At 35.3% G+C, this 13,643-nt stretch overlaps 1 protein-coding gene across 2 annotated transcripts in view; it reads right to left on the reverse strand.

Annotated features, from left to right (window-relative positions):
- Positions 1-6,788: 6,788 nt before the first annotated feature.
- Positions 6,789-13,643, reverse strand: part of PPIG (peptidylprolyl isomerase G) — a 45,188-nt gene continuing 38,333 nt past the window's right edge. For both annotated transcript variants that reach the window (XM_021719217.1, XM_008071414.1), the window contains 3 exons: positions 11,952-12,039; positions 8,291-8,427; positions 6,789-8,111 (listed from right to left, as the gene is read on the reverse strand). In XM_021719217.1, coding sequence (XP_021574892.1) covers positions 7,010-8,111; positions 8,291-8,427; positions 11,952-12,039 — 1,327 coding nt within the window. In that variant the 3' untranslated portion in view covers positions 6,789-7,009. The remainder of the gene's footprint in view (positions 8,112-8,290; positions 8,428-11,951; positions 12,040-13,643) is intronic.

Consider the following 13,643-nt stretch of genomic DNA (forward strand, 5'->3'; position numbering starts at 1 on the left):
AATGGACATTGGGTTGTTTCCACCTCCTGGCTATTGCAAATGCTGCTGCTATGAACATGGATGTTTAAGTAACTCTTTAGGATCATTCCAGTTCTTTGGGATATGTAGCCAGAAGTAGAATTGCTGAATCACATAGTTCTATCTTACATTTTTAGAAACTGGTATACTGTTGTCCATAGCTGCCACATTTTACATTCCCAACACTAGGGTTTACGCCCTCACCGACACTCTTTGTAAAATTCTAAAGATGTGGGGTCCAATTCAGGATTAGGTAGGTATACAAGTGGTCATCGTACAGGTAAAGTTTGGGGCTCCCTTTGGTCCCCACTTTGGCTTGAGATCAGGTAACCTTATTTGTGCCCCCCCCTTCAGCAGTATCCTACTGCTGCCAATCCCTTTCTTATATAGTATTATGGTAAATGTTTAGGGTCCACTTATGAGAGCATGTGACATATATATTGTGTGTGTATGTGTGGTAGCCATTCTAAGTGGTTTTGAGGTGATACCTCATTGTGGTTTTGATGTGCATTCCCTAATGGTTAGTGACTATGAGCATTTTTTCATCTGCTTCTTGGCTGTTTACCACCATCTTTGCAGAAATGTCTATTCAAATCTTGCTCACTTTTTCCATCAGTCTTGTTGTTGAGTTGTAGCTTGTAATATATTCTGGATATTGACCCCTTAACACATATATGATTTACAAGTATTTTCTCTTTCCTTAAGTTGCCTTTCACTGTTGTCCTTTGCTTGTTCTCTTTAAAAGCAAATACGTATGTGTATTTACACAAATAACCTTGTTCTTTTAATATATTCTGGAGGTCAAAGCATAGCAGTATATAAAGACCCTCTTCCCAACGGGCATAGCATTCTGTTGCAAGATTGTACGTTTTTTCAGCCATGGCACACCAATAGATAGATGGGTGGTTTTCAGTCTCTTGCTATTACAAATTCTGCAATGAAGTTTTGTATCTATTCTGTTTCCATATTTTTGTCAGTACACCATTTAGATTCCTAAGCATGTGAATGCTGGCTAAAAGATGTAAATTGCTCAGCACATCATTATCTGAGACCAAGTCTTAGAGCAAAAATTATTGTCATCCTCTGGGAATCTGACAAAACGTAATGCCTCCTTCAGCAGTAAGATACACACAATTCTGCATATCATCTCAGGACGTCCACAACACCTTCTTACAGACTGCACATCACGGTGTCTCTCATCCATACCCAAGACTGATTAAGTGTATCTGGGATGAGGCTGGCCACCTATACTTTAAGAATACATGGCAGATTCTGTGGGCATAGCGCTTAGTCAATTTGGAGGTTTATGGGACCCAAATCTAAAAAAACAAACTATGCTTTAAAAGAATAAAGTAGCTGATGCTAAAGAACACTATACTGATTCTCAAATTGTGTGCCAGGGTTCCCAAGGGACCACAGCAAACTCGCAAAGACAGCTGGAAGGACATGTAAAAATTTTGAAACACATTTTACATCTATAGGATAGCTTGAGGTAGTTCAACATATTAAATACATCATGCCTTTTGATGATATTCTATCTTTGTAGAGTTGGGTTTTCAGTAGTTAATGAGATAAAACACAAGTACTGAGCAAAAATCAGTGTACTACAGTAAAGATAGTAGTGTCAAACATGATTCCAATGCTTGAGAAGTTGTGCAATGACCAATAGTTGCACACATCCTATTAGTGACTCAGGATTATGAAGGAAAATTTTTAAATATTTTTAAAACTTCAACTGGCCATTACTTATGATATACGTTAGCTATGTGAACTACACTATTTAACAAACAGAACTGTTAGGTATTTCTTTTGGCCTGGGGACCACACCATATTAAAATTACTGAGACACAAAGGTAAAGTGAACCAAGAAAGTCTGGGAACTTCTGTCATATATTCTTTCCTTTAAATTGTTTTAGAAAGTATGTTATTTAGTGGTGATAACTAACTTTAGACAGCTATCTTATCTCATATTCTAAAACAAATTTATACAAGATGGTTAACTACATACATTTGTTATACAACCCAACTTTGTTAAGGATAACAAAATGCCAGACATCTCACTAGTTTTTACTACTGGGCTAGATGCACTACTAGAGTTCAGTACATTAAAAACTAAGGAAAGGCTACATAAATGTTTTTAAGTTAATCGTAAAATAATTCAGTGAAAAGAACTGAGTAACAGCAGTAGACACACAACTGCTCTAATCCACTAATCTGATGAGAGAAACCTGTACACAAAATGTATATAGCAAAGATAAAAACTGGAACTAAAGCATTTTGAGTACTGTGACAGGGAAGGAGGTGCAAAAATTATAAATCAGTACTTAAAAACAAAAAGGTAATACTGTATTAGGTTAGAAAACAGGTTTAGGAAAGAAATCTAGAAAGTAAACAGAAAAACCAAACTGATTCTTAAAGGATTTTAATACACAACTTGGCAGTTCATATGTTGCACTCACATTTTACACATTTGCCTGGATAAACAAACACTCCAGATTTTCAGTTTAATAATATTCACCTGTTAACACATACAAACCACTGAATGTTCCGAATGTTTTCACCTGGGCATATATTTTCAATGATTCATTCTCAAGTTAACTAGGTGCATTTTTCCTAAATATGTCTAATTTAAGTAAAAATAATACCAAGCCCCAAAATTGAACAAGTTTTATTACAACAGTCAATTAACATTTATGACTTTACAACTATAAGTGTTTTGTATTAAAACTGACAACCACATGTTTATTACGGTGGTCATAAAGATGAGAAAATCTGGACTACTTAAAAAGAGGTAATATTTTCGTAGACAGTAATACAAATTCCAAGTTTAACCTTAAAAGTTTGCTGGGACAAAAGACACATTGCAATCTGAAGTATTATGATTAAATATTTAAACCAGAACTCATTCCCAAATCTGGAAATTGATACTGCCGGCTTGATTCTTCAAGGAGCTAGGTATTGTTAAACTTTTTGTTCAGTTTTCTCATAATACAAATAATTTTATATCTCTGTGGGTAAAAGTATGTTTTAATTAGTTTATCTTCATTATACAGCTTTTAATTTAAAAAGGGTGAATAATACAATTTAAAAAATACAAAACCAAACTGTTTATTATAGTATAGTTTATTTAATACAATTGTTTAACTATAAAAGTTAATACAGTTTTGAAGTTTAAGTTTTGTAAAATGCAGTTTGCAGAAAACAGTTCAACAATTACTAGACTAATGATAAGAGAAGCAGCATTTGAAACTAATTTTACAATTGAGAAGACAACAGCTTTATTTCTAAATTTCATTAAAAAAATATACATCACAGTGACTTTTTAGCTAGGAAAAGAAGTGCATTAACTTCATTTATGTTTTTTCCTTCCACAAAGAGAGCAGCCACAACTTTGTACATCCCCACATACAAATACCCAAGTCATTTCTCAATCTTTCAAAATACTATATACATAATACACAGAAAAGGGGAAGAAAATATACAGCATGTGCTTTTGGTAACTATGGAATTTGCTTAAAGAAGGAAAATAAAAAAGGCAGAAACACAAACCCCCAACCACTCGCTCCCCTCCAGTACCAAAAAACAAACAGAAAACCCTCAACCACTCTCTTCCCCATCCTTGCTGATGGAATTTTCTTATTCATGTCGTTTACTTTTCCTTTAATATTGATTTGCATTTGCCTGAATCTCTATAGGCAGATAGTTATGGAGCCACTACAGGCAGGCGTGCCAGTCAAAGCTGCACTTTCCAAGGTTTACTTTATTAATTTTTTAAACATGTATTTGTAACAAAACATATCTTTATAATAAACAGGTTATCAACTTTGTTTATTCAATTGTAAACTAATCTTAAATGAAATGACTACAGAAAATAAGCCAAAAGGAGTCAGAAAAATATCCATTTAGTTGTTTCATGACAATTAGCCATACGGTGTATATTTAAGTACCTTCTGGTGAAGGTGAAGAGCCAAAAAGCTTCTGTAGAAACTTACCATAAAAAGTTCAATGTGATGAAAACTATTACCAACTGTAATGAAGTACAATAAACTACTAAAAAGCATATTAACTTGCTCCATATACTAACTATAAAATAAGTTAGAACTGGCAGTTAATACCACTACCCAAAATACTATAGGCTCAATGTGTGCCTATTCATACCATAAAGACATCTTTGTTTAGTTCCATACCTTCCACTAGGCACAAAAATCAAAGGTCATTTAGCAAAGCCAACTATACACTAATATCACACTTGCACAAAAGTAGATTTATCAGATAAATTCTCTGCAACTTCTGAGGGCTTCAATTAAGTAATTAAAAGAAATTACATTGCTCTATGAACTCACCAGCTATAGTGTAATTTAATCAAATAATGCTTTAAAGCAACCCAGCAGCTTTTCTACCGCTCATTTCACTATCTCTCTGTACTGTCAAGTTCTGTGGCAGACAGCTTAGCCAGAAAAATAATTCACAAATAATCATGAAAATTCTACATACTGAAAAATTTTTCTCAGCTATCACAAATCAAGCAATAAAAACAAACCAGTTTAAATTATCATCAAAAGGATATTAAGTCAAAGATACTTTGACATGAACTATAAGCTCAGACATTAACTATTAAAACCAGTGTGATGGGAAAGGAGTAGATGACTTTTAGAATAACAGAGAGCTCAAAGCAAAAACTAAAGATGGCACAACTACTAAAAATAACAAAAGAAAAGGACTATTTGAGCCATGTGCTATTCAGATGCAAGTACAGATCTCGAGGTACACTTAGTGCTGTTTAATCATTTGCTAAATGTTCTTTATACTATAAAAATAAAATCTAGGTGATTGTCCTACTCTCGACTCTTCATATGTGTTCTGTATAAAGAGCTCACAAGGTTTTTAAAAAAGACTATAAATAACACTTAGCATGGAGTTGTTCTTTTGATAATCCAAACAGGAGAACAGTGTTTATAGAAATTAGTGTATTTTTCCCCCATGGATTACTTTTTGAAACCCTAAGACTTGGAAAATCTGCAACTCTTGGTAGATGAAGCTCTGGGATCAGACAACATAGAAGTATTTTTACTTAGCATGGACTTCATATATATGTGTGCGCGCATATATATATGTACATATACACATATATATATACACACACAACTTATTAGAAGTCCTTTCTAAATAGCACCTTTCTTAAAGCTCAAATAGTTGATACTTTAAAATGCAATCTACTGAAGACAAACAATAATTTGCTTAAAATATATAACAGATGATACAGCTTGGGCACTCAAGACTCAATTATCCTTAATGTGGGTTTGTGGTCAGTCTCTTAGGAATCAATCACCCTGAATTATAATAAACATCTACTACTTTTATCATCAGAAAAAATGTTTTTGGAAAGAATCCACTGTGGATATTTCACAATATTCCAAGCAATCTGATAATCATTATACTACTCATTCTGCAACAGCTACCACAATGCCAAATGTATCATTACTGTATTAGTAAGGGGAAATATCATGTTAAGCATTGCTTTATTCAGTACAAATAGCATTGAGTAGCTACTGGATTTACCAAGAAGCTACCTTAGTAATAGAGATGACACTATACTGACAAATATTAAAGTACAAAACTTCTCTAGAGGCTACTATTAATTGGACTTTTGAAGTTTCTTTTCCAATGAGGCAAGTTTTATATTTCCTGGATGTTCAATGTTGTATTTAGAAGAGATATTACAGAATAAAAGGCCACACATCACAAAAATAGGAAAATACAACACACAAAACTCTAAATGGACTTTGGATATGTTTAAATCTGTAAGCTATCATATTTTGCAACTTTCTATTCTATATGGCAATGTGATACATGCCAACCAAGTTAAAATAACATTAATAGTAATGGTATAAAGCCACCTGAATATAAAGAAACCAGAGTCATAAACATGCTATAGCTTATGTGATACATATATAGAAAAGATGCAATATCTTGCCATCTGAAACTCACAGCTATGAGAGAGAAGTCAGTTCAATTTAAAAAAAAAGCAAAACCATGCAGAGTTAACACTCAACTTTATTCAGGTCGAGGCCAAAAAAGAAAAGTCTTTGAAGTTAATGTGTCAATGCTAACAATTTTTAGAATTTGTTGAGCTTAAGGACCTGCATAAGTGGCATATTTTAGTGAGAAAAGTTTTTCTTTTAGAAAAGGGTAATAATAATTTTTAAAAAATGTTCCCAAAAAGCAACAACTTCAACTGCTCAAACCAAAAGCAACACAGAATTGAGAATTACAATCTGATTTTCCAAAGTATTGTTCTTCTCAAATGCTGTATAACAGCAACTGAAGCTCAATCAGTACATCAACTGAAAAAATTACTTACGATTTTTATAGTCAGTTAAATAAAACAAAACAGGAAAAGCGTTCATATGAAACAAGCTATGGCTGGAACTGTAAAGTATGAAGTAGAATATAAATAACTAAATCATCTATTTTAAAGCACAAATTACTCTAAAATCAAAAGCGATTTAAGATCTCATGTTATTAGGATCCTGCTTCTCTGTAATTAAAAGAAACTGCTACAAACCTCTATATTAATGCAATCAGAAAAATCTATGTCTTCTAAAGTTAATCATGAGAAACACAAGCTTCTGTAACAATGTATTGCAACCATCAGTTATGCCTGTTTCCAAATGGCTGATTAAACAAATTAGGATGCTACTGGCTGATTGTTGCAACACAATAAGCATACATAAAATAGTTAAACACAGCACACAGTTATTACACCAAAGTGTTTTTCTCATTTCAAGTTTATTAAAACTTTAGCAGTACAAATTATCCAGATTGCAGATTATCAAAAGATCAACTCAATGAAATTCACATTAAGAAAAAAAAGGACAAACATAAAACAACCCAAAAACAAAGAAAAGGAAAATAACATAAAGGAGATTCATCAGCAAGTCTCTAAAACTTAAAATTTGAAACAGAATGAAAATAAGTTTACATAACTCACTCATCCACTTTTATCTTCATCTGTTCCAGGGCTTGACTCATGATCAAATTTTTTGTTTTTATCATGTACATGGTCATTTTCTTGACCCTTTGATTTTTGGTTTTCTTTTTCCACTGAGGATCTGGTTTTCTCATCCTCCTTACTCTTCAGTGTGGAGGACTTTAATTCATTGTCCTGACTGCTTTGTTTTATTTTTGAGAATGGACTTTGATCTCTCTCAGCTTTCTTTTCCCTGCTATTATGATCACGACTTTTAGAGTACATTCTTTTCTCACCCTCAGAATTTTCTTTTCTGTGTGAACTCTTACTTTCCTGGTTTCTGTATTTTTCCTTGTTCCTGCTTTGACTTTCTTCTCTCTCTGAGCTCCGTGAATCTCTCCTCCGTCTCTTCCTGTCTTTACTTCTTGATCTTCCTGGGGTTGCTCTTCTCTCTCGGCTTCGTGACCGTCCCCTTCTTCTGTACTCCTGTTCTCTGTATCTATGGTACTCCTTGCTTCTGCTGCGATCTCTGTCATGGCTTCTAGATCGCACGCGCCTGCTCCTGTCTCTACTTCTGCTTCGTTCCCGTGTTCTACTATTGTAACTATGTTTACTTTTAGTTAAATCACATTCTCTACTCCTAGACTGTGCACGCCTATCCTTTTCCCTACTTTTATTATGGTCATGCTCATTACTTTTTGATTCTAACTGTTTAGACTTCTCTTGACTTCTACTCCTTTCCTGATCTTTTCCTTTAGAATCAGACTGCTTTTCTTTTTCTTTAACATTCTCATGATCCCTTTCTTTACTCCTTGACCTCATCCTCTTTTCTTCATGTCTATTATGCTTTGAATCTCTTTCCTTACTCTTTGATTTCTCTTTGCTCTTACTCCTACTTTTAGATTTGGCCCTTTTCTTCACTTTGTTTTTATTATATTTATCATCTTTTTCTGAATTTCTTCTGATGTCTCTCTCTTTGCTGTTGGATTTATGGTCTTTAACTTTCTTTTCCTTTTCATTTTTTCTGTTTGGACTCTCAGATACATGTCTGTGATCAGTTATTTTTCTCTCTTTTACTCTAACTGGGCTTCTTTGATTTTCTTTTATTTCATTCAACTCACTCCTAAAAAAATAAGAAAAAACAGATTTTTGGAAATGTTAAGAAAAGAATGGTATATACATTATTAGCTAAAATAACATTCTACTTTCCTTAAGATATTCAGGAAAAATTAAAATGACTATTAATAAAATATGTACAATATTAAAAACAAATACATTTGAAATAATATAGTTAAATCTTACTTATCCCCTTTGATCCATCTTTCACCACTTGATACCCTCATTCTTTGAGCTCTCTGCATCTCTTGCCTCCAATGTGGAGGAGTCTCACTACGTCTGAAACGATCCCTCGATCTGGATCTGGAAGGTGTCCGATAACGCTAAAGAAAATTTAAAAAAAATTAATGTATAAAAATATAGAGGGCCCAGCATGGGTACTGGGAGGAGGGAAGAGGAGAACACTGAGGGGTGGGGTTGGGGGGCAGGAAGCAATAAAAAAGAAAAAATATAGAAAAGCATTACAACAATAGCTAAAGAGTATATATTTCTAGCTTCAGATAAAATGTGTAATATTTTCACACCCTCTAAAATTATCGAAACTTCCCAATTTTTCAGGTAGGAAATCAATGAGGCCGATAAACCTAAGTAATCGTGTTGTAAATTCCAAGAAAGAAACATTAAATCACAAAAACTCTAGCTACCCATGTCTTCTCCATGGAAGAGCCCAAATTAAGTGATGACAGAGCATAAGAATAACAACAACCCCTATAAGTCCCATGTGTTATATATATCTGATATTTCAAAGCAAATATTTCCCATATATTAAAAAACTGAGTAAATTTATAGATGTTCATTAATTCAACCAATATTTACTCAGTCTTTAGGATGACCAGCCACTCTATCACATACTGAAGAGACATTAGTGAGCCAAAATATACCTAATTTTGCTCTCCTGAAACTTATTCTACAGGACTAGGAGAACATGTGAATGAACCTACAGTCACAAATGCTAAACAAATGTATATGGGGTTATAACAGAATGAGTATAGAAGGAAAAGATGCTCAGAGAACACATGTTCACAAAGAGTTCTGACCTAGTATAGGAGTGTGAACAGTCAAAGTGATAAAAAAGTAAATAATGTTTATGATGAGTTACCTAAAGAAGGGTGAGGAAATATAGGTAAGGTATAACAAATACCATGTTTGAAGGTTCTGGGGCAAGAAGAAACATAGCATGTTTTAGAAGTAATCACAAGATAGATCAAGTACAGCTAGCGCTAAAAACTGCAAGGTTAAGTAGTACTGGACAATACTGATAAGGAAGGACTAGGTTTTGAGGTCTCATAGGCCATGGCAATGCTTTTGGATTTATTCTAAAATCAATGGTAAAGGAGCAACATAAAATTAGATTTGTTTTCAAATGACTATTCTGGCTAATGTTTTTAAAAAGAGGTAAGTGATTTTCAAAGTATGATCTAGGAATCCTAAGGTTCAGGAAATCTTTGAAGCCCAAACTTTTTTCATAATAATATCATAGTATTTGCCTCTTTCACTTTCACTTTCACTATCATAAAGTGGAGCCATTCAGATTACACGAGACGTTTTGATGTCATTACTTTCATAGCTAGTGGAATGTGTGCCTATATATACTGTTGTGTTTTAAATATTTCTCAGTTCTAATTTCTAAGAGAGAAAATATTGATAGATATAACCCACATCAACAAAGGCTCTTTTTTTTTTAAAAGCAGGACTTATTGAGAGGACAGAAAAGCTCCCATAGTGAGAGGAGACCCAAGGGGGCTGCCCAACAAAAGCTCTTTTGCGCTCTCATTTATGTTTAACAATGTGAAGAAGTACTAAGACCAAAAAAAAAAAAAAAAATTGAGAACACCAAAACAACGATTAGTAAGCCATTTATAATTCACACAAATGAGCTGAATTAACATGGTGGGAGAGAAGCTTGAAAGAGGCAGAGGGATTTCAGACAACCTAGGAGGTAGAACTAACAGTATTTGGTGATGAATGAGTATTTGGTGATATTTGGTCAAAAATGATTCTTGGACTCTAGATTCCTGTCACTGAGATCAGGATCCTAAAGAGAGATCAGGATCCTAAAGAAAGTTCAGGTCTGAAGAGGAAGTGCTTGTGTTCAACTTTGAAAAGCTAAGTTTAAGGTGCTCATTAGTCAAACAAGCCTCTGGTGTTAAGAGAGAGAGAGAAAAATTTGACAGTTATCAGCGAAGGGGGAATCAGATTGTTCAAGGAGTATCTGTAATGTGAAAACATAGTAATTAGAACCTTGAGGTACAATATATAAAGCTCAAGTAAAGAAATATGAGCTAGCATTAGAAATTTAAGATGGACTAGCTAGTGAGATAGGAAGAAAATGTGATGAAAGAAATGGGGGAAAAGTATTACAAGGAGGGAGATTAAGGATATGAAGACTGAAGATGATTCACTGGATTTGCAACACGTCCTGACTACACAGTAAGTGCTGTTTCAGCAGAACGGTGGGAGCAGAAGAGACAAACTAAAATGCCTGAGGAATGAGTAGGAAGTGAAGAAGTAAGACAAGAAGCATAGCCAAGTTTCTAAAAAGTCTTGAAAACACAAGAAGACATTTAAATTCTGACGTGGACAATTCAGTAAACAAACAAACAACAAATGAAATACAAGAAGAAGGTTAATTTGTATGTATGTAAGTATTTATTTATTTTTGAGTTGGAGCCTCACTGTCACCCTGGTTGGACTGCAGTGGCACTCTCATGGCCACCTCAGTGTCGACCTGCTGGGCTCCAGCGACCTTTCCGCTTCAGCCTTCCAAGTAGCTGAAACTACAGGTGGGCGTTACCATGCCCGGCTAATTTTCTGATTCATTGTAGAGATATGGTCTTGTCATGTTGTTCAGGCTGGTCTCAAATCAGTGGGCTCAGGCAATCCTCTTGTCCCCGTCTCCCAAAGCACTGGGATTACAGGCTTGAGCCACCACGCCCAGCCTATTTATTTCTTTTTAACAAGGGTAGAGATATTGTGGGAGGGAGACAGGACGGACCTCAATCCCATTTTATACCATGTAAACATAAAATCTATTTCTGACGGGGCTCGGTGGCTCAGCCTGTAATTCCAGCACTTTGGGAGGCCGAGGTGAGTGGATTGTCTGAGCCCACGGGTTCGAGACCTGCCTGGGCAACTTGGCGAGACCTCATCTCTACAATAAAAATCAAAAACTAGCTGGGCGTGGTAGCGCGTGCCTGTAGTTCCAGCTACTTGGAAGGCTGAGGTGGAAAGATCACCGGAGCCCAGCAGGTCAAGGTTTCAGTAGCCGGGAGGGGCCACTGCACTCCAGTCTGGGCGACAGAGTGAGACTCCAACTCAAAAAAAAAAAAAAAAAATCTATTTCTATTTCATGGATTTTTGGCTTAAAAGTACCAACATACAGAAGCTGCTGTAAAAAACAGAATATGAGGCTGGGTGCAGTGCCTCATATCTATATATTATTCCCAGCATTTTGGGAGGCCGAGGTGAGCGGACTGCCTGATCCCACGGGTTTGAGACCAGTCTGGGAAACGTGGCAAGACCTCATCTCTACAATAAAATAAAAAAAGTTAGCAAGGCATGGTGGTGCATGCGTGTAGTTCCAGCTACTTGGCAGGCTGAGGCAGAAGGACTGCCAGAACCCAGCAGGTCAAGGTTGCGGTGGCCATGAGCAGCGTGCCACTGCACTCCAGCCTGGGAGACAGAGTGAGGCTCCAACTCAAAAAAACACAGAATATGTAATTCAATATTCACATCTCCTCTAAATTTTAATTATTTGTAGAGTAAAACAATGTTTTGGAAGCACTGTAAAATTACTTAAGAAAGACAAATCAATACTATGAAGACTTCTGGGGCATGAATCACCTACCCTTGGTCCTCTTCCTTTGATTTTCCTGCCAGACCTAGTAACTAAAAGTCGTCTCTGGTATGAAGCAGGCTGGGAATTAGGTGGATTACTAGAAGGAAGCAAAGGGAAAGTTAAAATACATTATTTTTATAAAAATAAATCTAGAGAATAGTTTTACTAATCTAAATTAATAAATTAAAAACCCTACATACAGCTGGCTCTCTGTATTCGCAGGTCCCATGTTTACAGATTCAATCAACCACAGATCAAAAATATTTAGGAAAAAAAATGCCAATACAAGAATAAAAGATACAGTATAAAACTATTTACATAGAGTTTACATTATATTAGGTATTATAAGTAATCTAAAGACAACTTAAAGTATATGGGAGGATATGTGCAGGATATATGCAATTACTACATCATTTTATGCAAGAGACTTGAGCATTCACATATTTTGGTATCTACAGGAGGGCCTGAAATTAATTCACTATAGATACATGCGACATCTATGTAATCAGTGGGTATCAGCCAAAAATGTTATCAGTGACAAGAGGGTGCTACTGGTAAGTAGTACACAGAAGCCAGAAATGCCGGGGTCTTGAAATGGGTAAGCATGAAGGACTATCCTGCCCCCAGATGCCAATCATGCTCCATTGAGAAATACTGCTATATACCCATTACTGAGATGATACTAATTTGAAAATGCTAAGGAAAATCAAATAGAAGAGTTCAGAAGGAGATACATGTTGTTGAAAAAACAAAAACAATTTTAAAACTGTATTATTGCAAAGTAACTTATTATCCTATAAGCAGTTGTTCATTGGTAACAGAGCTACAGACAAACATAAATAATGTAGACTAAGCAAAGACAAACTGGTCTGAATTAGTCAAACATTTGTATCATGGGTTATACCAAAAAGGCAAACTTTTTTTTCCAGTAATAGTTATACTAATTAACACATTTTATTTTATTTTTTTGAGTTGGAGTCTTACTCCGTCGCCCAGGCTGGAGTACAGTGGCATGCGCACGGCCACCCCAGCGTTGACCCGCTGGGCTCCGGCGATCCTTCAGCCTCAGCCTTCCAAGTAGCCGGAACTACAGGCTCACGCTACCACACCCAGCTACTGTTTCATTTATTGTAGAGATGAGGTCTCGCCAAGTTGCCCGGGCTGGTCTCGAACCCGTAGGATCAGGCAATCCACTTGCCTCGGCCTCCCAGAGTACTGGGATTACAGGCTGGGCCACCAAGCCACGCCTATTTTATTTTGTTGTAGAGTTGAAGTTTCACTACGTTGCCCAGGGTTGTCACAAACTCCTGGTCTCAAGTGATCCTCCCACCTCAGTCTCTCAAAGTGCTAGAATTATAGGAGTGAGCTACTGTGGTTGGTTTATTTTGATTAATATTTAAAACATCCATGTAAGTGATATTTGAAAAGTTCATTCTAAAGTAGTTCACTATTTTTATTTTAATCCTTATTTCCTAAGAAACATCCTTTCCAATATGAGCAGAAAAATAACTAACTAAAAATAACTTTGAATAAAATAACTTCAAATAAGTATAAATAAATAAGATCTTATTTCTTATATTTTTATTGTAATGTGAAAATAGAGGGGAGTTACTCAAAATCTCATTACTTGTATGTTAAGACAATATATTTCTGATCACAACTAAGAGAAGGATTTCAATCTTCTTTTTTCTACTTTTGGAC

The sequence above is a fragment of the Carlito syrichta genome, unplaced genomic scaffold (assembly GCF_000164805.1).
Source record: "Carlito syrichta isolate Samal-C Ts95f unplaced genomic scaffold, Tarsius_syrichta-2.0.1 Scaffold314315, whole genome shotgun sequence".
Lineage (NCBI taxonomy): Eukaryota > Metazoa > Chordata > Mammalia > Primates > Tarsiidae > Carlito > Carlito syrichta.